This window comes from Cuculus canorus, chromosome 10 (assembly GCF_017976375.1).
Source record: "Cuculus canorus isolate bCucCan1 chromosome 10, bCucCan1.pri, whole genome shotgun sequence".
Classification (NCBI taxonomy): domain Eukaryota; kingdom Metazoa; phylum Chordata; class Aves; order Cuculiformes; family Cuculidae; genus Cuculus; species Cuculus canorus.
In genome coordinates, this window is record NC_071410.1 from 10,815,352 (window position 1) to 10,837,827 (window position 22,476).

General features: G+C 46.2%; 1 protein-coding gene across 3 annotated transcripts in view; it reads right to left on the bottom strand.

Annotated features, from left to right (window-relative positions):
* The window catches only part of GABRA3 (gamma-aminobutyric acid type A receptor subunit alpha3), an 85,771-nt gene that overhangs the window by 20,475 nt on the left and 42,820 nt on the right, over positions 1 to 22,476 (bottom strand). For all 3 annotated transcript variants that reach the window (XM_054075812.1, XM_054075813.1, XM_054075811.1), the window contains exons 4-5: positions 11,534 to 11,601; positions 6,774 to 6,994 (exon numbers count right to left, since the gene is read on the bottom strand). In XM_054075812.1, the coding sequence (XP_053931787.1) occupies positions 6,774 to 6,994; positions 11,534 to 11,601 (289 nt within the window). The remainder of the gene's footprint in view (positions 1 to 6,773; positions 6,995 to 11,533; positions 11,602 to 22,476) is intronic.

A 22,476-nucleotide genomic window follows, 5' to 3' on the forward strand; every position in this document is an offset into this window, starting at 1 on the left:
CAGGTATGAAAACCTGGCAGCAAGGTGTGGATTCAACAGCCTCGGTCCTCCTGTTCTGTTCCTTTTGTGATGCTTCCTTCTGTCAGCTCAAAATTCACTTGGGGAGCTTCTTCATTGGCAAGCTTGTCAAGCATGTCCTCACAGATCTTGCCATTCAATTCTTTCTGTGTCCTTTCCAGATGCAATGGACTTGTTTGCTTTTTGTATTTGTCACTGCCACTTATGTAAAAGAAATGTTGACGTATTTACCCTCTCTCTCTCAGCAGGCCACACAAGATTTTTCCTTTTAACCTTCCTATTCCTTCATTGGCTGCACTAATTACTTTATTATTTCAAAAGGCTCTCAGCTGGGTGTTCTCAAAGCTAGCTTTTCCAAAAGACCTCTCCCCCGATGAGAGCTTTCCTTCTTCTATTTCCCAAACTCCCCTCAAAAAGCCAGACAGGACTTTTTCATCCACTGTACTGTTTGCAAGTCTTGCTGTGATCAACACCCACTATGAATAAGGCTGAACAACTCAAAGGACACAGTTCTGGTGGTTAAGTACCATCTAGAGCAGCCCGAAAGAGCCTCAGAGGGGGCCAGCGTGACAGCAGCGACCAGCTGGGCACAAGTTGGCCTTGGCCAGATCCTCCTGCCCTCTCCAGACCATGGCAAGCAAAACCAAGTGTTGTAAAAGTAAGGAGAAAACTTACAGATGTGGGAGGAGTCCATAGGTGTGTGGGAATGCAGCAGGCATATTTCAAATCTAAAGCGTGTTTTATTAGCTGAGCCAGTAAACAACATTATAAATCCATCAACAAATCACTGAAAAAGCAACCTAATCTGCCAGTTCTCCACCTACAGCTGCAGGAACTTTTAAGTCTCCTGAAATTAAATAAAAAAGAAAATGCCATATCATTCCAGTGAGATGAGCCTAGTTCAGCAACTTCAGACAGCCAGAAGTCAGCACATTCACAGATAACACGTGAAGGGAGTCAGCTTCCCTGCTGAAGGGAGAAGCAATACAGGCATTCCTTCTTTGAGGTGTTCTCCTTTGCCTCAAACCTCTCTGCTTTGCCCCCACACGGTGTGCTGGCTCTCCAAGATGCTCTTCCCACAATGAGAGTGCACACACTGCTGCTCGTTCCTGCTTATCCCTCTGCCCCTGCTTCCTTTGGCTACCTTTCACTCCCAGTCCTGCAGCCTCTCTTGCAAAAACACATCTTTCAGAGTGCTAATTAGCAGAGGTATTCAGGCAAGCTGTGGAATCAATCACCGCTCAAGAGAATGCCCACATTGCCCTTCTGCTCCCCCCTCCACTGGCCTTCCCTGTCACCTCCTGTTGCTGGCGAAGGACTCCTCAGCACCATATGCTTTGCCTAATGAAACGTCAAAATGTCAAACTAAGAGGAATGTATCTTGCTTCCCAGACAATTACCACTGCCTCTGCAGCATGTGGATAAAGGAGCCTGTTGCAGAAATTCTCATCTTTGCCCCTTACCCTGTGCTTACGACTAGCTGGCCACGGAAGTTTCCTTCGTTGCTCTGATGTCCTGCTCAGGTCCAGAAATCTGAGGCCTGAAATGTCATTATAAAGCCTAAACAGCATGAGAAAAATAGTCAAGCTGCCAGAAATCACACAATCCAGCTGCTGTATCCTTTAGCTCATCTGTCCCAGGTGCTAGCAATAACTTATGCAGAACTGTCTTAAAATCAAACCCCAAACTCCTCGTGTTTTCTCTTTGCTTTGCCGGGACAATGGCACCAAAAGTGGAACATCCAGGACAGAAACCATGTTTTTCTCTTTAAAGTCATGGGAAGTCCTTTGAACTGCTCAACACAATGGCAAGAAGCGTGAATCAGGCTAAACATACCTCTCTCAGGGCTGACAGTACAACAAACCACTTCAGCTTCGTTCTCATGGTTACCAGGAGCTTAGTGAAGCCTTTGATGTGTCATTAGAGCCCCTGTCGTTACCTGCATCGTGCTGCAGGATGAGTGAGAGTCTCAGTCCAATTTCTGGGACGCAAATGTAATAATCCCTTGGTGTATGTGTGGTACAAAAACATGACAGCACCCTGTGCAGCAGAACTGACTTTGTTTATGCCAGGGATATTGCTTGAGTTTTGTCCTGATTTCTCCTCTAGGAGATTCATTAATAACCACAGTCAGGCTGAATAGTGTTTACGGTTTAGACTGTGTGAGAATCTAGGTTAGGTTTAATTGCCGGGGTTTCAGCTTGAAAGCCAAATTGCTTCTAGGATCCTTGTGCTGGATCTGAAAGCACTGAATTCACTTTTTGCATCCTCCTCCAGCTCCTGGAGATTTTGGCTCATGACGGTGGAATTGCAGTGAGATAAGGTGATCACTGAAAATTTCTCCCTCCTGGGACAGCTTCCTTATAAAAGCCTGCCTGCCCAAAACCAAGCCTGGAAAATAGATCATTTCTGCCTTTGGATCTACTCTGGAACCTGTAAGCAGGGAAAAGCAGGCTGTGCAAATTGCATCTCATCTATTCATCTGCTGGTGTGTCTAGCAATTTAGCTTTGGTCTGATCAGGTCTGTTTGTGCTGTTGTCTAGGATGAGCCCTGATGTGGGATGCAACCAAACGGCTGCCAGTCTGTACCACCCAGAGGAGCTGGTGCTAAAATGTCCCAGTCGATGTTCTTGCAGAAAGGAGAATGATGGTTCCACTTCAATCGTGTGGAAGGGTTCTGCAAACTGCAGCCCACAGATCTCACGAATTGCTCCAGGATTGAAAAAAAAACAACAAACCAAAACAGGCAATAAAAACAACCTAAAGCCTTTGCTGGGAGAGACACTGCAAAGCTCTGTGATTTCAAAAATAGGCTCAAACCCCTGAGCATGCCACAGTAGATACTGAACTTCTTATCTGGATTTCAACAATCCCAGAAGGACTGCAAGTGCCCTGGGTGCAGTTTTACCTCCTGATCTACCTCTGCCTCACTCAGGGGTTCACCAGCCCCCTTTCCCAAGTGCTTCTGCACTGCCACTGAGGACTTCACACTGTCTTTAGCCATGCAGGTTCCTGAGGCAAAGTCTTTGGGTATGCAGGTGAACACGTCAGCTGGCAGTTAAAGAAAACATCTTTTAAGTGCATAACATGAGCACATATTGTCCGGGAACCGCTCTGACAGCGACCACAAAGCCTCAACATACCACTCTGACAGTCTCTGTGAAGAGTAGGAGAGCTGTTTAAAGCTTGGATTCACAAAGTTGAATCCCATTGGCACAGCATTAAGCTTTCACTATTTTCATATGTTTCAAGGCCAGGAAGAACCAGAACATTATCTATGTGTGCCCCACACAATTTGAGCCAGACAGTACATCCAGAGACTGCTGCAGCAGCTAAGTTTTTGTCTGTACCTTATGTAAATTCATGCACAATTCCCAGTTTGTTGTACTCAGGTTTGACATGAGAGCTTTGGGGCCCTATCTGGGATTTTGTGAACTACTTGGATCTTGTAGGAGCTCCACAAACAAGACTGTAGAGGCAGGGCTACATAATAAAACTGTGTTCCCCATGCCCTCTAAAGCAGCCAGAGAAGCAGGGAAGAGGCAGAGGAATCAGTAATTCTGTCCCTTCCTCAGCAGCCTGGAGAGGAATAGAGAAATGCAATTTTGTGCTGTGGTCGCAAAGGCCATGTTGTCACCCAGGTGCCAAGGCCTGAGTCAGTGATCAGATGTTTGCATCATGACATTGCACCGATCTGCGAGAAGGCTGTGCCATGACTAAAGAAAATCTCTGGATGCTCAGCTACAGCTGGTGTCCGACTCCTTGAAGCTCAGGTCAGTGATAAAGAGGCTCTCTGCAGGAGCTATAAATATTGTCACACAGGTGTAATTTTGCTGGATGCTTGTGTCAGAGTTGCTGTTCCACTAGAGCAACTTCATCTATAAATGTAAGCCTTGACTAAGAGAAGTTGGCTTTCACAGCAGGATAAATAGCAAGAGACATGCATCTAATTGCACATCAGCAGAGCTGATCCCTCAAGGATATTGGCTGGTACAAGGTAAAGGAGTAAGATATGTCTTGGGAGTCCTAGTGCATGGCAATGTACCAGTCCAGCCTGAGCCTGCAAGGGATTACCTGAACAGTCCTGCCAGTCCAGAAGAAATCTGACGGACGTCCAAATTTACACCCTAATAAGTAGGACAGACATGCCTCTTTGGGATTTGCACTTTGCTGGATGTCAGTTGTGTGGAGATGAGATTAGCTTTGTGGTCCTGCTCCTCGGTTTGAGGTGCACAGCACGCATGCCCCTGGGCATGGGGGAGAACAGCGAATGTACCACTTGGACTGAAAACATGAGTCTTCTTTCAGCCCTTCCTGGGAGGAGGTTTGAAAGCACTTAACAAGGAAGGGTGATATCATCATCATTCTACAAGAATTGAGGTGTGAGTCCTATGAGTGGCAGGGCCAGGTAGGACTTGGTGTCTGAGCATCAACCTGATGCACAGTCCTGGACCATGCAGCCTGTGCCATTGTAACTTCTTGTCTGAGCCCCCACTAAAAAGACTCCGGGTGGCCCTGAGCAGGCATTTTCTTCAGCAGTATGAAGAAGGGCAATCATCAGATGCACTAGGGCAGGCATCCCATCCTGGGTGTGTTGAACTGCAAACCCAGAGGAGCCCCGTTTCGTCCCTGACACAGTGTCCTATGCAGCGGGCAGTACTTTGCAGATGGCCTTCTAGCCAGCACTAACCACACCTCCAGCATCAGCCTGGTCCAACACTGCCCAGAACCTCACCAGGACAGCTTCACAAACATCCGCACAGCAGCAATCTGTGCTGGGTAAGGGAAAGATCTCCTGGTACTCTGCAATATACAATGACAAAAGGCCTGGCATCCAACCCTCAATGTTTGGGCATCTCTTTGCGGGCTTTTCACCTTTTACAAAGCCTTGGGGTCCATTTAAGGGGGGCAGGAGCAGACATAAAGGGAAGATCAGGGAAGATCAGACTGTCCTTCACCTCCCCTTCCTGGGGAGACATCTAAACTGAAGGATGTGTTGAATTTACTAAAAAAATCCCAGGACTCCATTTTCGTCAAGAAGCTCATTCCCAAGAGCCTTGTGATGCTGCCATCCTGGCACCTGCCCAGCCCTAAACAGAAAAGTAAATCCAATACTTTCTCAGTCACACAAAACCTGCTGAAGCTAATGGCTGTTTGCTGAATAAAGAAGAAGTGAAATGATATAAAAGCCCTGAAATTGAGTCCTTTTTTTGCTGTCTTATGCCAGTAGTTCCTGTAATACTTTACAGCCAGACAATGGTATGAACAGGGGGAGTATTAGTCATCCACATGTAGGTCAGAGCTGGGAGCAGAACCGAGCCCTTAAGTCAAGTTGGGCTTCTTCCTTCATTTACCCCATCTGCCTCAGTAACGTGAGATCAGTGATGTGTGGAGACCTAAACCCCCAGGGCACTGGCAGGATTAGCTCATATTTGAGAACTGCTGCACAAAAGCAGAGCGCTGTTTATCGATGTAGGCTGTAAAACTTGCTGACACTACGTAGATTCACAGCCAGCTTAACTATGAAGAGATGAAATTCTGTCCGGTCCTCAAAAAACAGAGGTGACAGTGCAGCATCTCAACACACAGAATCCACAAAGAAGCCTGTTACTAGTTATCATCAATTTGAAGATGGAGGCAGAGAAAATAATTTTTGAAAACAAAGATTTACACCTTTCCAAAACCAACTCAGTACCTTTCTTTTGCATCTATAAGTAGCTTGTTGTTTCATTTATAAGCCCATTTACCTCAGAAGGCAAATTAGTACATCAGCCCCAGGTGGCAAACATTATTTACGCGGGTGAATAGCTTACAAGCATACAGGAGTATCAGAATAGTTCCGGAACAAATGTACAATTAACCCAAAGGCGTTTCTCTTCATGTTCTCCACCTGTTGCAGCTTTTCTGATAAATGTATGTACCGGGGCTGTTCTTGAGAAATCCAGAGAAGATGATTGACTGCCCAAGCACGGTTGTCCAACAGCAACTTCTATTTTATAATGAAGGCCCCAGTTGCTGGAGCTTACAGTGGGGTTGCACAAGCTGTATCACTGCCTATGGTCTCATGCTGCAGAGATACCTCATGTTCGGGACTAAGCTCAGCTGCAAACAACACGGGCTGGGTTAAACTGAGAACTTCCAATGGGCTCTCCAAACCTGGCACCTCCAAAAGCACAGTTTTTAATAAACCGGTGATTTTTCTTTTTCCTAATGATGTCCATTGATTACACAGATTTAGATTCCATGAAGTGGGAAAAAAGCCCCCATTGTTCTCACAAGCAAGCCTGGGCTCATTAGATGTTTCAAATCACTCTGATGTAACACCTGGAACAAACTTAGATCTGTTTGCAAGCTGCTGGAGAATAACAAATCCTCCCATCTTAATGTTCCCCTACCAATACTGGAAATCTGACTTCATATCCCATCAGAGGTCAGGAACAACAATAAGTCAGGTGGCACACCAACTCCACAAACTACAGATCCCAACACTTCTACTTTATCACATAAAAGAAAAAAAAACCAAAGTGAATGATGAGAAAAAAGCTACCTGTAAAAATGCACTTAAGTTGAGGATCAGTGATGCTACATAGGTAGGAAATAAGGATAGCAGGGAAAACAGCAAGGTAACAATCAAATGTGCCAAAAGAGGCAGTGGGAGTCTGCACAGACTCTGCTGTAATATACCCTGAGGTCCCGTCCTTGCCTGCATGTGTATAGGTACCTGGAACACCCTGGCCCAGGAGACACAAACTTACCTCATGGTGTACAGGAGAGTGCCATTGTCCACCAGGCGCAGCAGCTTGTTGGGGGTTGTCATGTTGTGGGCAACAGATTTCTTCCCATTGTGGAAGAAGGTATCAGGAGTCCAGATCTTACTGGCCAGTAGGTTGTTCAGGGGAAGTATTTTCATAGGACCGTCAAACTTCAGCCTTTCATCTCTCCAGGATTGCCGGAAAAAGACATCAATAGTGTATTCCTTTGTGGAGAAAGGAGAGAAAAATGAGCTGCTTCAAGAAATGGTAAATATCTTCAGGCATTGAGCATGCTGTGTTTTGGCACATGGTGGTTGACATAAAGCACGATGCAATAAGAAGTAGGGATTAACAGCAATGGAGAAATCTGTGGGTGATAGAGGGCATTTACCACATTTTGTATAATGCCTTACATGTGATGCAAGAAACTGCATTTCAGTGTTTCTGACCACTGCAGTCAAGCTGCTATACAGCTCACAGTGGCAAGTCCTTGGACAGTCCTGTTGCACCACTACCTTTATCCAGATGTTTCAGGGGCAGGAACCATTGTGTGTAGCTACATGAGAGTTTAAAACCACAAAAATAGAGTTCCTGGAGATAGAATTTGGTCATGATACTCGCAATTATACTCCTACACACAAAAAAAATAAAGAAATGAAGTTTCATTCTATTGTCTTAATTTCCTTTTGTTCCCCTGGCCACTTCTAGAAAAGCATTGAATCAAGATGCCACAAAGTTGCATTGTGAGGTCCTGTGACTTTCTTTTCCTTTTCTTCTTTTTCCTATGTTCCTCTTTTTTTGCTTTTCTCCTTCCCTCTCCCCCTTCTTTGCTCTTCTTTCAGCTAGTGTAGAAACCCATTTCCTAGGCCAAATTCCAGTTGGGGCAAATAGAAGTCATCTCTCTGAAACCCTGCAGCCAGGGCTTGCTCCTTGCTTGGTGCGTGCAGTCTCAGAAACCACTCGACCAAGAAGCAAAACGGCTCCACAGCCACCCTGAGGCAAAATTGAACCAAACTGTCTGGGGTTTGGGTCTCTGTCACCTGAGCCACCCCGTGTCCTCTGAGGGTCTGTGTCAATTGAGGGAAAGTCTTCAGCCTGTCAGTATGAGCTGCACTACTGCTCACCTCTACAACACATACCTCCGCTGGCTAATGAAGGATCTCATTAACTCATGACACTTTCAAGAAAAGACAGGGTCTTTGGAAAAATCTGTCTGTCCCAGCTGTTCTCCTCTTGCTCTTGCAGATTCATAGTCTTTGTTTACGGGTTCCCGGAGGCTGCAGGACCGACTAAACTTATCATTGTGAGTGATTTCTTTCCTGCAGCTCTTCTCAGCAGCATTTAAAAGCTGCAGTGCATCAGTTTCCTATAGGTCATAGAAATTCCTACAGGTATTGCAGCAGACGGAAGCTGAATAAAAGCATCTTGATAAAGAAATTAATCCCTCCTTCCTGGCCACAGAGCCACACCTGCTCAAATGTGAAGTTTCTGGAGCCTGCTTGGAGGAGAGAAAGAGAAGAGCTTATGTTCCCACAGGCTCTGCCCTGTACAAGATATTCTGCCCCTTCATGGAAGTGGTCTTCACTTTGTGATTTTAAGCTCAGCAAAGGAATAAAACCAAAGAAATGAGCCTGTATGCAGTCCCAGGAGGTAGGGTTGGGGAGAGTCCTCATCAAGAGAAGAACTATCTTATTCAGAACTCCCTGTTCCTATTGGAAAAAAACAAAGATGTAAAACACTGATAGCAACGTCCCAGGCCCTGAATTTCTTCTTTTATGCTAAGGAATCATTCTCGAAGAAAAGAGATATCATGTTCAGATTCTTCCCCTGTTTTCTACACTTCTTTCCATGGAAGCATCGTTCCCAAGGCACCCCTTCCAAGAAGCACACTTAGTTTTATGTTATGCTCTTTCCTGCCTTACAGAAGTGGCTGAAAACATTAAGACAGAGTCTGTCTACAGAGTCCATCTGCCAAAACATAAAACTCCCTTGAACTTTTTTTTTTTTTTTTAAATTTCCTAGCAACTGAGCAAAGCTGCAAGAGCTCACTACCAAAGATCCAGGCACCATTTTCAGTACACAATGAGGGATGACGTGCTTGAGAGCAGCCCTGCAGAGAAGGACTTGGGGGTGCTGGTTGATGAGAAGCTCGACATGAGCCGGCAATGTGCGCTCGCAGCCCAGAAGGCCAACCGTGTCCTGGGCTGCATCAAAAGCAGCGTGGCCAGCAGGGTGAGGGAGGGGATTGTGCCCCTCTATTCCTCTCTTGTGAGACCTCATCTGGAATACTGTGTCCAGTTCTGGAATCCTCAACATAAGAAGGATATGGAGCTGTTGGAACAGGTCCAGAGAAGGGCTACAAAGATGCTCAGAGGGCTGGAGCACTTTCCCTACAAGGACAGGCTGAGAGAGTTGGGCCTGTTTGGCCTAGAGAAGGGAAGGCTCAGAGGAGACCTTACAGTGACCTTCCAGTACCTGAAGGGGCTCCAGGAAAACCGGAGAGGGGCTGTTCATAAAGACTTGTGGGGATAGGAACAGGGGGAATGGGTATAAACTGGAGAGGGGCAGATTTAGACTGGACATTAGGAAGAATTTCTTCACTATGAGAGTGATGAGACACAGGCACAGGTTGCCCAGGGAAGCTGTGGCTGCCCCATCCCTGGAGATGTTCAAGGCCAGGTTGGATGGGGCCTTGGGCAGCGTGATCCAGTGGGAGGTGTCCCTGCCCATGGCAGGGGGGTTGGAACTAGATGATCTTTAAGGTCCCTTCCAACTCTTACTATACTATGACTATACTATGACTACGTTAGGTCCTATCAGGCTCTACTTTCCAAACCAAACTGGAAGAGAGATTAGAAGTCCCTTGGAGCATCTCAGGGAAAAGGTCTTCATGTCCTCCTCCACACTTTGTAAGTTGCTACTCTCTGCTCTCCACAGCAGCTTTACCTGCCTCTCCTCCATCATCATAATTACAGTTTCTGTCTGCATCAAGATGCGCAGGAGCAGCTTTCCATTGCAATGAGTAATGGCTGTGGGAGGGATGCAAGCGAAATCGCCAAGCAGATGTGAGTGGGGAAGGAGGGACTCTTCCAAGATTAAAAGAACCAGCACAGAAGAACGAGCTCTCCCCACGCTTCCCGAAGAGATGAGGTTTCTCTCTCTCTCATGATTCTGAATGCATTCAGCACCACAATGGCACACTAAAACACATTTGCTCTGCATTTGTAAAATACAGGGAACTAAAGCACGTGAAAGGGAAATAATTTATTATTCTTTAACTGTCTTCCTAATTTTAAATTCATTTTGTCAAATCACATTGCAGAGAATACCTTCCTTTTTTCAATACTTCATATTTCTTCACAGTTCATTATACACGCTCCCTTAATCAAATATGCTCCACCTTGGAAGTAATTATCAAATACTCCCCAAGGGCTAAGATTGCTGAATATATTATGGGTCTCCGCTGTGGCAGGAAAGCAAGTGAGATAGAGAGAGAACTCGGGTAAGATTAATACTCTTGGTTATGCTGACATCAAGTTAACTTCCAACCCTGGAGGGACTGGTCTTTCCAAAGCAAGATGGGCTTGTGTGATGGGGCTAGCACCTCAGTCAAACACAGAGATTTTATTCTCCCCAACTCATACGCTTGCTTGCATAGGACAGGTGGGGCAGATGAAGAGATGTTCGTGGCCATATGAACTCATAAAATGAAATCTTCCCAATTCTTCAGCGAGAGCAGCAAGCAGGACGTTGTTCTTCCCGACTCAGACGGTGAGAGCAATGCCTGCTCCCTCTCCTGAAATGGGCTCCCTTCAAGGCCAGGACTGCCCACCGCAGGCCTGGGCTATGCCAGCACCTGGTCGCCTCTGGAACTGGATATGCAGGAGGGTGTCAGTTCTGAATGAATGACTGTCCTTATGCATTACCCTTGAAACGCTGAGCAATCATCAACAGCTAACTCTTCTCTGTGCGCCTGGATGCGTGTGGAATACGAGCTGCAAGAAATGCTGTTGAGAAAACTCACTATTAATTATGCTCTACAGTCCTGTTTTAATTAGAAGACAAACTGTTGTGGGAATACAAGCCTAAATTCAGTCCTCAGGCCTTTTCATTAATAATTTTCCCTGAACATGTCAAAATATGGCAAATCAGTTCACTCTTTCTTTTTTCTCTTTTGCCTCTCTTCTGGTTCAAGCACTAAGGACAGTCTGATGGTGAGCTGTTCTCTTCCAGCACTGCCACTAAAGCAGACAAGATTCTGGCATTCTCCCCTCTTCCCTGGGAACACCTTCCTCCACACTATGTGTGGAGGTCAAGGAAAGCTGGCTGCAGTGAAGGTGCTTGTCAAGGCATCTAATAGGCGTAGCACACAATGTACAGATCTCGATCCTGTAGACAGACCTTCCCATTTCATTGGGTTGCACCTGCAGAAAAGAAAACCCTAAAGCCTGTGCATGCTTGAGTGGTGCATAGGCATCGATACTCCAAGGCTGTACTTGCCATTACCAATTGGTTTCTAAAAGCCCAAACATACCTGAGAAACAATCCCTGTCTACCATCCACACTGACCTCCCCCTGGCATTCGAGAAGATGATGAGGCACTCGTGTGCCTGGGCAGGCAGCTGGGATGCTTGTTCGTGTTCTTGTCATTTAGAAAAGTCCTGGTTTTGCCCAGATTATCTGTGGATGAGGGTGGGACACATCCGCTCTGGCTGTAGGAGAAGCCAGCCCTCCCTGCAAGGTGACTGGCCAGTGGCACCTACCATATCTGTGTCCGAGACAGGGCCAAAACTTGTCACGTAAATGTCTGTCTTGACTTCAGTTACGCTGTCTAGGACAAAAAAAAGACAACAAAGAGGAAAAAAAAAGCAATTAGAGAACTGAATTTGCTTGTACAAGAAAGGGATTTGGTTTTGTTATGTGGTGGTTTTTTCCTGCCAGGCACCTCCCTGGCGAGCCCTCAGCAATCCAGCATCACGCTCTCTGCTGTGCCCTGAACAATGGCCAATTTTATCACTTGTAATTGGGCAAATTCATCTTTGATATAGCTCTGCTGCTTTCCACACTTACATCAAGGATCAATATGTCCCTCACAGCCAAACAATATGTATTTACAAAATGTATGCAGCTACACGATACATAACATGGTACAGATCCACGTGTTTTCAATACAGAGGTAAGCCCTGATGCTTTGAAATGCCTGTTAATCTGAAATCCCTTTGTGTCTCCCAGCCTGATAAACAGCCTAGCAATGTTTCACCAGTTTTAGGAAACCCTGGGTTTGTTACAGCTTCAGGCTTATCTGTATGTAAAAAGAATCAATATTCTGATTGCCTTTTACTGCCATCGTGTTTGCTGTTCTCTTAAGTGCTTCGCTCCTGGCAAGTGGCTGCTCTTGCAAAGCTGCTGCTTGCCTGCATCACACGCTCCCCTGCATCCCAGGCTGTGCCACCCTCATGGATGCTGAACAGCAGCTTCACTGCCCCAGCAAAACCACAGAGCCCCATTTCCTGCCCAAGTGCTAAAATCTTAATCACATGCCTTCAGGTAAAGATAAACTGAGATGCTTCGCATAACAGTCACCAGCAGGTATTATTCACGCTGAACAGCATATACAGCTCTCGTTCTTGACTTCATTACAATTTCAGCGTGTTTCCTAATTGAAATCTCTGCTGCTGTGCCATTTTGCAGGGAAGTCAAGGCACGGTGATTTGCCAGATACACAATCCTGCTCTCTGTTCACTGGATAGTACTAAAAAAATGATGGATGAGGTGTCTGGGGTTTAGCATTACATTACCATAAATCCTCATCAGTTTAGGGATAGACTATACCATTTTGCTCCTTTTGTATAGCATGAGCGGGCTCAGAGCTGCTTTCCCAATCAAAGAACCGATTTAGAGCCCCAAAGAAGAGTTCCCGTTTTATACGTAGTACCCCATTTTGGCCAACACAGCAGCTTCGCAAGTAGCGTGGATGGCCCATTGCTCAATTCAGTTATGGAAATCCTTCTGTCCCCGTCAGTTATCTTGCAGTAGTTTTGTGCTTCAAAGTTTTATATCCAAAAATAAGATAATGCATTCTAGCAGAGTTTTCTCCTTAATGGCTAAAATATACGTATACATGTCTTTAGTTATTATGGCTGGAAAGCTTCTCACACAGCCCGTGGCTGATATTATTATGCTATATAAGTAACTCTTGATCTCATCCTGATGTGATAAAAAGAAGGTTAAAGAGAAATATGTATGCGGTACACTTTCTGAAACACCCAGAAGCCAACAAGACAGCATCCTGAATAAAATTAGCTACTTCTGTGACTTAAACACTCGGGGTATTTTCTCTGTCTTCTTCCAAACAAGTCCCCAAATGAGATACACAGCAGAGAAGAACATTTAGTGATGCAAAGCTCTTACCGCTAACACATGCAGCGAGAGAAAGCTAATTATATTTTAGAGAAAACACAAATTCTTCCTTCCTTCCCTCCTCCCTTCTTGGCATTCTGTTTGCCCAAGATAAATAACCCGCAGCCACAGTTATCAGATCAGGACCCGTGGCCACATATGGCCAGTAAAGCCAGTCCTGGTCCAGTGCAGAATGAATTGTCCCCTGCCCCTGAGGGGACAGATGGGCAGGGGTCCATGAAAGGACCCATGCTTTACAGCGTGATCTTCGGGGTCCAAGCATGAAGGAAAGGATTTGGGAAATGAGGAGCCAAAAAGGCAGAACTAGTTTTAGATACCTTTGCATGTTATGAGCCCTAAGGTCCTTATCATGCTGTAATCTGGCTGTCACAGAGCTCCAGAAACCCCTTCTCATCCCTTCAATCTGCTGGGAAATCCAATCAAAGATAATGACATTAATAAATTTTAATTATTAATATTAATAAGTTCTTAATATTAATAAGTTATTAATATTAATAATTAATTACAGCCTAGGTCTGAAGAGGATCGCCCCTTTCCAGGCCACAGATGCACCCCCTGGACCAGGCCATGTGGACCTGTCAAAATTGGTGAGACACCTTTGCACCTGCAAGGCAGGACCCAGTGCAGAGATGAGCTGGGGGGCTGGCTCGGTCACTCGTTTGTTTATGTCCCCCAGGACTTAGGAAAACGGGCTTCCTATACCTTTCACTGCAAAACCCAGACTGAACTTTCCTTGTTAATATGTGCTCCTAAGGGCAGGATTTGGTTGGGATCCAGAGGGATTTCTGAATTTAAATCCTTGCTATATGCAAGCAGGGATTTCAGCAGAGCTGGGAAATCCAGAGATAAGTAAACCACCAGCAGAATAGCACAAGATCCAGCATCAGGAATTTGCTTCCTTCATGATCTTACAGCCCAGCATCCGTACTGCTTGCAGCCCTGCTTGAGCTCATCAGTTCTGTGATGGTGAGACTTTCTCCATAAAAGTCAGAAGCTCCTCAGCCACCCCTCCCCCTTACCCTCACACCTACCCACCCTGAGCCTGAACAAGAAGCTGCACCTACTTTTGCAGCAAAAGCTGAGAAAGGAGCATCTCCTGCCTCCACTCAAAGACCTAGCAGGGAAATCCCCACCTCCTTCTCAATTCCACAGACATGCTCACACTGTAGCTTAGCTGTCTTGCCCAGTTCTCACCAAAAATTTAATTATTAAGGACTGTGCTGTAGAGGGTTAAGCACTTTCCCTAGACCTGCTGCAAAATATTAAATGATGTTTTTCCCTTCCTAGCATTAGCCTTCCCTGTGATTCAAAGTTTTTTACACTCACAAGTGACTTCAGCCTTCAATCCTGTTGGGGTGGCAGCCAGATGCTCCCAGTCCTGATTTATAGGTGAGGAAACAACATAAGGAGAGACTTGTTTCAGGTAGGAAACCAGAGCAGAGCAAGGACTAGAGCCCAACAGAAGGGCGTGGGCTGGTGCACTGGTGCCCAGTGAAGGGTTCGGTATTGCTCTTGGCAGGCTGCACAAGCATCATCTGGCCCCTTTGCAGAGCCTCAGTGGCCCCAAGCTGCTGCAACCTGGGGACTGGGAAAGCAAAAAAAAAAACCCTGATGCAGTCACAAAATTAGAAGAGCGAGAGATTTACAGGTTCATTGCTTGAACACGGGCAGAATTTAGAGACTTGAGTGCAAGCCATGTTACCATGTCATTTGTTTGAGGCTGATTCCCTTGTCAGCGGGCTCTTCCCATTTATAGGTTCAGCATATTCCCATGCTTCAGCCCAACTGTGTTTCTAAAACCATCTGGAGCAAGTGTATGAGCAAGAATAAGGTGCTATAGGTTGATTAGAGATACTCCTTATCCCACATGCTACAAAGCACAATCCCCGCCTGCCAGGCAAAGTCTTGCTCCTGCCTGCAGAAATCCTCCACTACTGGGCAGATCTGCAATGCAAATGTAAAACAAAAGCTGTAACATCCCTTCCCACAGTGTTACCATGGCACTCCTTACACCTGCCTGCTCTTTAAAAGCTACCCCTCTCCTTCTCCAAGAATTTGCTATGCCAGGTCTAGCTGCTTGTGCACACGATAAACATCCCTATTAGCTCTGCGTGGAGGGCCAGATCCTGCTGCCCCCAGTCCCACACCAGCAGGGTTCGCTGCTCCTCTTGGACAAGGTGTAAAGCATCAGTGGCTGCTGCTGAGGCGCTTCAGGGTTTCCTTTCACCTGCCCTCTCCTGTCCCCTCCCTTTGAGTCCCCATGTCCCATCTTCCTGGCCTTGGCTCAAGGGAGACGTGCCCCCCTTCCCACAATCTCCTTTTTAAGTGCTCGTGACTCCCTGGGCCTGTGAGGAGATAGCTATTATTTACAAAATGACAGACTGCTATTTTTACTCGCTTCTTGGAAGCACTAGGAGCAGTAGCAGAGCTGGAATACAAATTATGCTGCCTTGCTGCCTCTCATCCTCACCGGCTGTAGATTGTAGGGCTGCCTCTACAAGTGATTATGGGAGGCGAGGGGCACAGGGTGCTGAGGAGGCTCTTATTAAACATCCCGCTGCACTCATCAAGTGCTGTTTATTTAAGAATCTCAGCCCTAATATAATTGGTTCGGCCAGTTGTGTCAGCTCTTGAGGTTTATGGATGTGCTGAACATAGTCACGTTTCCCAGGCAGGGGTTCCCAGAGGCTGTGCTGCGAGCTCTCCGAAATGATGTGCCTGCATCTGAGCGCCGGAGGCTCCCAATTGATGTACACTATTAAAACAGGAGCAAAGCTACTGCAGCTTCATGCAGGGGATTCCTGGCTGCTGTGCTGACGTCAGGGAGGCTGCACAGCCTTATCTTGGAGATAAGCTGGATGAGTAACAGGATGGGGACCTCCTTAAAGCTGAGCTCCATGCTGCAGTGCTCCAGCTCTGTGCCAGGGCTGTGCTGGGACCTGAAGGAGCTCAGAGGTGACAAGCCTGTCTGTACTGATGTTTGTCTGCATGATGGCATGGCTGAGACTAGAAAGGGAGACATTGCTGTTCAGGCTTTTCTGCATCCAGGGGTACAAACGCTCAGTCTGCTCCAGGCCAGCTTCTGGAGGTAGATTTTTCTGCACGGGGCTCCCTATAAACTACTCTGGACTCCAGCCAGCCCACTATCCCATCTCCAACCACAGTCACAACCTAAAAAGTGCAGTACCTACCTGATAATGTCCTTCACCACCCTCATAGACTGCAACTGCATTTAGCCTCAGCTCAAGAGTTTCTCAGCTTGTTGAGGTCCTCTTATTCAGTGATCCTCTTCTAAAGACCAGTGTCCGATGTCCCCTCAAATACCCAAAATTCATTCATAAGGGCTTCCACCAGCCTGCAGTGCAGGCACTGTCACCATGAAGAGAAAAAGGCTGCTGCATGGCTCTTTCCCATGTTGCATAACCCAAAGCAAGCACACTGGACAGAACAGTGTTTTACAGCTAACCCAGCATCACTGGGAAGGTAAACATAAGAAGTCGGTTTGTACTACTAACTTCCACCTTATGCCTTCTCCCGAATCCTTGCTATGCTAATTAATAAGCAGCAGAAAGTAACTTTTGCAGTTGCATACAGAAACTTCTGGGGTGTATCATTCTCTGTTTTCTCAGCCTTTCACTGGAGGGATTTAATTTGCCTTCCAATTTTATCCTCTAGCACAAAAGATGCTTCCATGACCTTTGCTAGAAGCTAGAAGCCCCGTGAGCCTGCCGGAGCCCAGCCGCATCACAGCCCAGGGCAGTGCTTGTGTGTTTGAGGCAGCACACTTCAGCCTCTGCACTGAAACTCCTCTCTCAGGTCCCTCTTCTCACTCTGATGGCTTCGGTTCCATCGCACCAAGGCTGCAGACTTTGCCAGTTCCTACCTCGTTTTTCCAGATGGCTTTTTAACTTGCAGCATTGCCGTGTCTGGGGGAGTAGTAGCTGAGTTGTGTCTCCTTTCAGTGAGATGAGAAGCACTGAAGAAGGAAGGCCACATCTTGATGGCTTGGCATGGCATACTCTCTCTGTGACCTTGCCCTCAGGACTGCCTTGCCAGTGCTGGGAGAGGACAGAGAGGCACAAGCAGAGGGGTCGGTACCCTAGGGAAGAGCGTAACCTTGCCTCTCCCTACAACCTCCTTTGCAAGAGCTGCAGAAATGGAGATGTGACATCTTCTACATCAAAAACCACTCACAAAAAAACCCCCAACCCTATGTAGTCTCCACCACTGCTCTCCTGCTGCAGGGCCAGCAAGACTCTCCCATATACACCAGAGATGCTTTTCTTGCAGTTTTTGCTAGAGAGCTCAGCAATAGCAGCACAGAAGGAAGCATTTCATCAAACATTACCGCAGTGCTGTTAATGCCTCCTAGGCTTGTCCAGTCCAGCCAGGGGATAAAGCTGACTTCAAGGACATAGACTGACATAGCTCCTGCCACTCAAAGGCCACAAAGCAACATGAGCTATTGCTAATGTCAGGACCACAAACATCCTCACTCTGCCTGGGATGCTTTCACACCAAGTATCCTGGGAGCAGAGGCTGTATGTGGTTCAGGAAGGGAACACTGGGGAACAGAGATGACAAAAAATTAGAAGGCACCAGCATTTCCTCCAGTGTCTGTGAAAGAGAGAGCAGAGCTGGAGCGCAGAAAGATCTGAACAGCTCTCAGCGTCACTCCTTCTCGATCCTCAACTGGTTTTGTCTGGCAGATCTTAGATAACACAGAAAGGTCACAGACAACCTCTTCAAACTCCCAGTCCCAAAGTCAAAATACATCAGACTTGCTTGGGGGTTTTAGTGCCTCAGCATCCTTAAATACAAAATTACTTTTGTGTGGCAAAAGCCAAATCTCATATCACAGACGATTATCCAGGTCTGACAAGTTCGGCCTGGGCATCTTTCCCAAAAGAGTATGTCAGCATGTATATATTCTTTTTAGAAGAATAACCCAAAACATACATAGTGTGTCTTGGTCCTGTCCAAAGCCTTCCTTGGATAGGAATAAAAGGTAACCACCTTCCTATATAGAATTGAAACAGCTGACATCAGTAAGAAGCAAAGTCTTCCAGTAGCACACTACACAGTCTACAGAAGTCGTTGCCAAACGGCAGATATCATGGCCAGGCGTGTCACCGGGAAGACTGGCAGCTGGTCCAATCATCTGCAGACCAGACAGAGCTAACAACAGTGTCAGGTTTAATTGCCCAAACTACCTAAACCACCAACACATCCCCAGGAAAACTCACTTAGGCAGAAGCATGAAGACACAATTGAGACCCTGTTAGCCTCATTTTGTCTATGAGGGAAGGTAATCCCAGAGGTAGGTCAGCCCACACAGACCTGACACCCTCTGATGGCATCCGCCTCTCTAGTGAACACAGAGATGAGGATGACCAGGGTCCCATGGATAAAGCCTGGCCTTAGCCTCGTGCTCCTACCTGGGAAAACATGGCTAAAGATGACAAGATACTCATCCACTCAAAGTGGGGTCAGCTAAGGACTGAGCACTGGGAAATTTGTACTCTGCAGGATAAACCACACAGCAAAGAAGGAAACAATATAAATGTTTGAAACAAATATCTTAGCAAAAGCAAGGGTGAGTAAAAGCCTGCAGGGGATTTCCAACGAGACCTTTGGATCAGATCTGTATCTAGCTCTGCCTATGTGTCATGAACTATTTGTCTAATGCAGTTTTGCTTGGCTATTTTGTTGCTTACCAAAGTGGTTGCCCTGTCTTGCTCATAAAGCTGAAATAACTCACTCTACGTAACAGATTCAACCCCCTCAGTTACACTCCCAGTGTCTTCTGCACAGTTAGGATCAAAGAAGCATCCCCTTTATACAGGAAACAAGGCTATTTTCTGCTTTCCATGAAAGCATCAAGCCTTTCCCTCTCATCCTGGGGTGCAGAGGCACCTCTTCACAGAGGTTGGCTTATCACCCACTGCTGCTGCTTGAGCCCCCTGGGACTGCCAGCGTTTACTGTACAGCCAGTTCCCAAGAACCTGCTCTGTGAGCTGCAGTGATGAATCACTACCCTCTCTCTGGTGTGACAGCACATCAGAGTCTACAATTGCATCTTCTCCAGCCAGGTTAGAAAGATGTCATCAAACCTGTAAACACAGATATGCATGTGGTATCACTTCCAGCTGTGCTCTCTCTCCAAATTGGATATTTCAGCTTAGCGGGAACAAGAAGTTCAAAAGAATTTCAGGGGCTCTCTCAAAAGACAATCAACAAAAAAACCACTCACACATGATGAAAGAGATCAACATTGTCTACAATTACATGTGTTTAATTTTTCAGTCCAGATGGAGTGAGATGATGCCTGTCAAATCAGCCTGCTGCCTCGGCTCTCTTTCTTTGCAGGGCCAGGGAGAGCTGATGCAACGAAGAGATTTATTCCCTGTCTCACACATCGTGCCGCATACGCAGCTCTCTAACACAGCTGCATCCAGTGTCCTTTGCAGGAACAAGATGCAGGACCATGAAGTGACTCAGTTATCACTTGAGTGTGGTTTGTCTAGGATTCACAGCGCATTGTAATGCCTACATGGATGTCCAATTCCCAGATGATCCCTGTGGAACAAGCCACAAAGGGCACAAACTCGCTGGGTTACGTAGGGAAGATGAGCTCAGTTTTTGGAAAATAAATCCCTAAGAAGTCTCCAAATGCTTTATACATGGGCTTGTGGCTCTGACCCACGTCTGGAGCTTTCTCCACAGCTACGTAACATGTTGGCTATGGAGACTGGATCAAGGCATAACTATTGCCAAAAGCAGAGGAGTCATGCACACCGTGTTCCTCCTTCCTTCCATGTAAGCAGGAAGCCAGTGTCCCAGCACAGTGCTGAAAGGCATACAGGGCATCTGCTCATCCATTTTCAGAGTGAAACTGCACTCCCTCTCTAGCATTTCCACGTGAACAACAGCACAGGGTAGCTCAGTTTTCTGGTCTGAACTCCCTGCACGCAGCATGCTAAACTGCCCCTTCATTTCAACACGTGATGATAAGGGGGCTCTACAGTGGGTAAGCCCACATGTTGCTGTAGGAGTTGCTACAGCGATTTCACTCCCTCTCATGCTGGAGAAAGGCATTTTCTCATATTTACCAGGAGTGGGGAATGCAGGTTAGAGCTCTATCCAGCAGAACAGCCTAGGAGACGTATTGCTTTACTGGTAGCAGAGCCAACAAACCCTGCTCTCCCACAGATCAGCTTTCCCTGCCTGTTTTTCTGATGCCTAACGCCAGTTGATCCCATCCAGTAACCTCCCTCTACTTTGGGTCTTTTTCCACTCAGCTGCGTAATTCCACAAATCTTGCAGAGACTTAAAATCTCCAAGATATCTGCCTTCCTGTCAGGTTTTGTTCAGATCAGCCAACCAGCTCAAAAGCTTTTAGAAGACAAAAGGCAGAAAGAGAGATGTGATAAGCTTTACTCCATTAGGAGCCCAGGCAAAAAAACTACTGCAAGACTCAACAGAACTATGTATTTGGTTCATTTAGTTTAATTTAGTTTTTCCTCATTACCCTGTGCAGGCATACACAATTATTCCTGCATTAAGTGACACAGAATACATATCCAGAATTTGGAATCAGGATGTAGTGCAAGTTATTGATAAAAAAATCCAGGCAGAATTTAAAAGAGAGTCAGAAGCAGCAACTGCTAGAGGATGTGCAGTCATGCAGACTTTACACACACCCCTCATTCTCACACATACAGAGTACAAACAGAGACTACAAATTAGTTGAGCTATTTTTGCTGCAGACAGAAAAGACGGAATGAACAAAGCTACTGTAGTTACTATTTTAAGGACTTAGGACACCCTCAGATGCTATGAAGGCAGAGGAGGAATACGTATGTATAAGCATGCTTTTAGAGGTTCTGGAGTGCTTTGAGACCCTGTGGAAGAGCGATGCTACACAAAAATCTTAGTTATCTATTATAAATACAATGAGAAAATGCGTGAATATAAATTAGCATGTATAATTTAACATATTCATTATTAAAGTCTGTCCTTGATGGCTAAGCCAGAGGCGCTTGGGAAAGGGAATCCCTGCTGGTCCCAGTGGACCAGGGAAGCGTGTTCAGACAATGCTGCGCTGCCAGCTGACACATGCAGATGTGGCCCTTACAAAACCAAAACCAGGAGAATTTTGCTGACCACAGACCTGCAGGGTGCCTGCATGGCTCTATGCACCGGAAAGAGCAATGAAATGAGGACAAGATGCCAGACTGGTACTTCAACATTTGGCAAACCTCTCTACGTCACCTGCAAAACACCTGCATTTTGTCTTGGGCCTGCCTTCCTGACCTTGTCTTCAGTTAATTTCCTTCTTTAGGGTTAATGACAATGTTCCTGTTGATCACATCAAGGGATCTTAGAGAACAGCACCATCAGGAAAAAAATGCAGCAAGTCCCACGCCCCAGTACTGTGGCTGAAGTTGCAGACACACAGGAGAGAAAAGGCACCAGAACAAAGTAGCCACTGGGCTGCTGCCTTTACTGTGTCCCTTCATACATGTATAACTCAGCCGGGAGTGTCAGTCATTAGATGAGGATTATCCAGAACCTGTTGGACACCATGCACCTTTGAAGCTTCTCCATTAGGAAACCTGCAGACTGACCCCAGCAGGTTATTGCTTACTCCCTTTCCTAAAAACACCAACATTTCAGCAAGTCTTTCCTTAACAGAAATCATAATTTTGCAACAGGCCATTTATATGCTTGAAGAGGAGCTGCAAAAACTTCAGATCAGTGCCAATAAAATCCTTAGCATTTGTAATGGAATTGTGGAGCTCTGTAATTCATTGGAGCTCAAGGCGGATGCCTGGGAAAAATATAAACATGAGGGTGTGATGAAAAACTATTATTTCTAACTTGTATCATTCATATATAGAAAACAACTGGAAAGGTTGGAAAGCCAGAAAGCAGGCGAGGAAATGCAAGAAAAATCAAATAAGAGACACACTGCAACACATTAACTTTATGTCATTGCAGAAGGAGAAAGAATAAATAAGAGATCTCAATCAAGCGCATTGGGTTTGCAGGCTGAGCTCAGAGGGCTCCAACCCCACCACTGGGGCTAATCTGCGCTATGGCACTAAGTATGCAATGCGATTTTGCTGTGTCTTGGTTTCCCCATCAGCCTTCTAGCCTCAGCGCTGCCTTCCCACGCTTTTGTCTGTCTCTTGTTCCAGGTTGCTGTGCAGGCTGAGGATTGCCAGAAGGCACGATGGACTGTAGTTTGCCAAAAAAGAAAAAAAGAAAAAGAAAGTGGCTC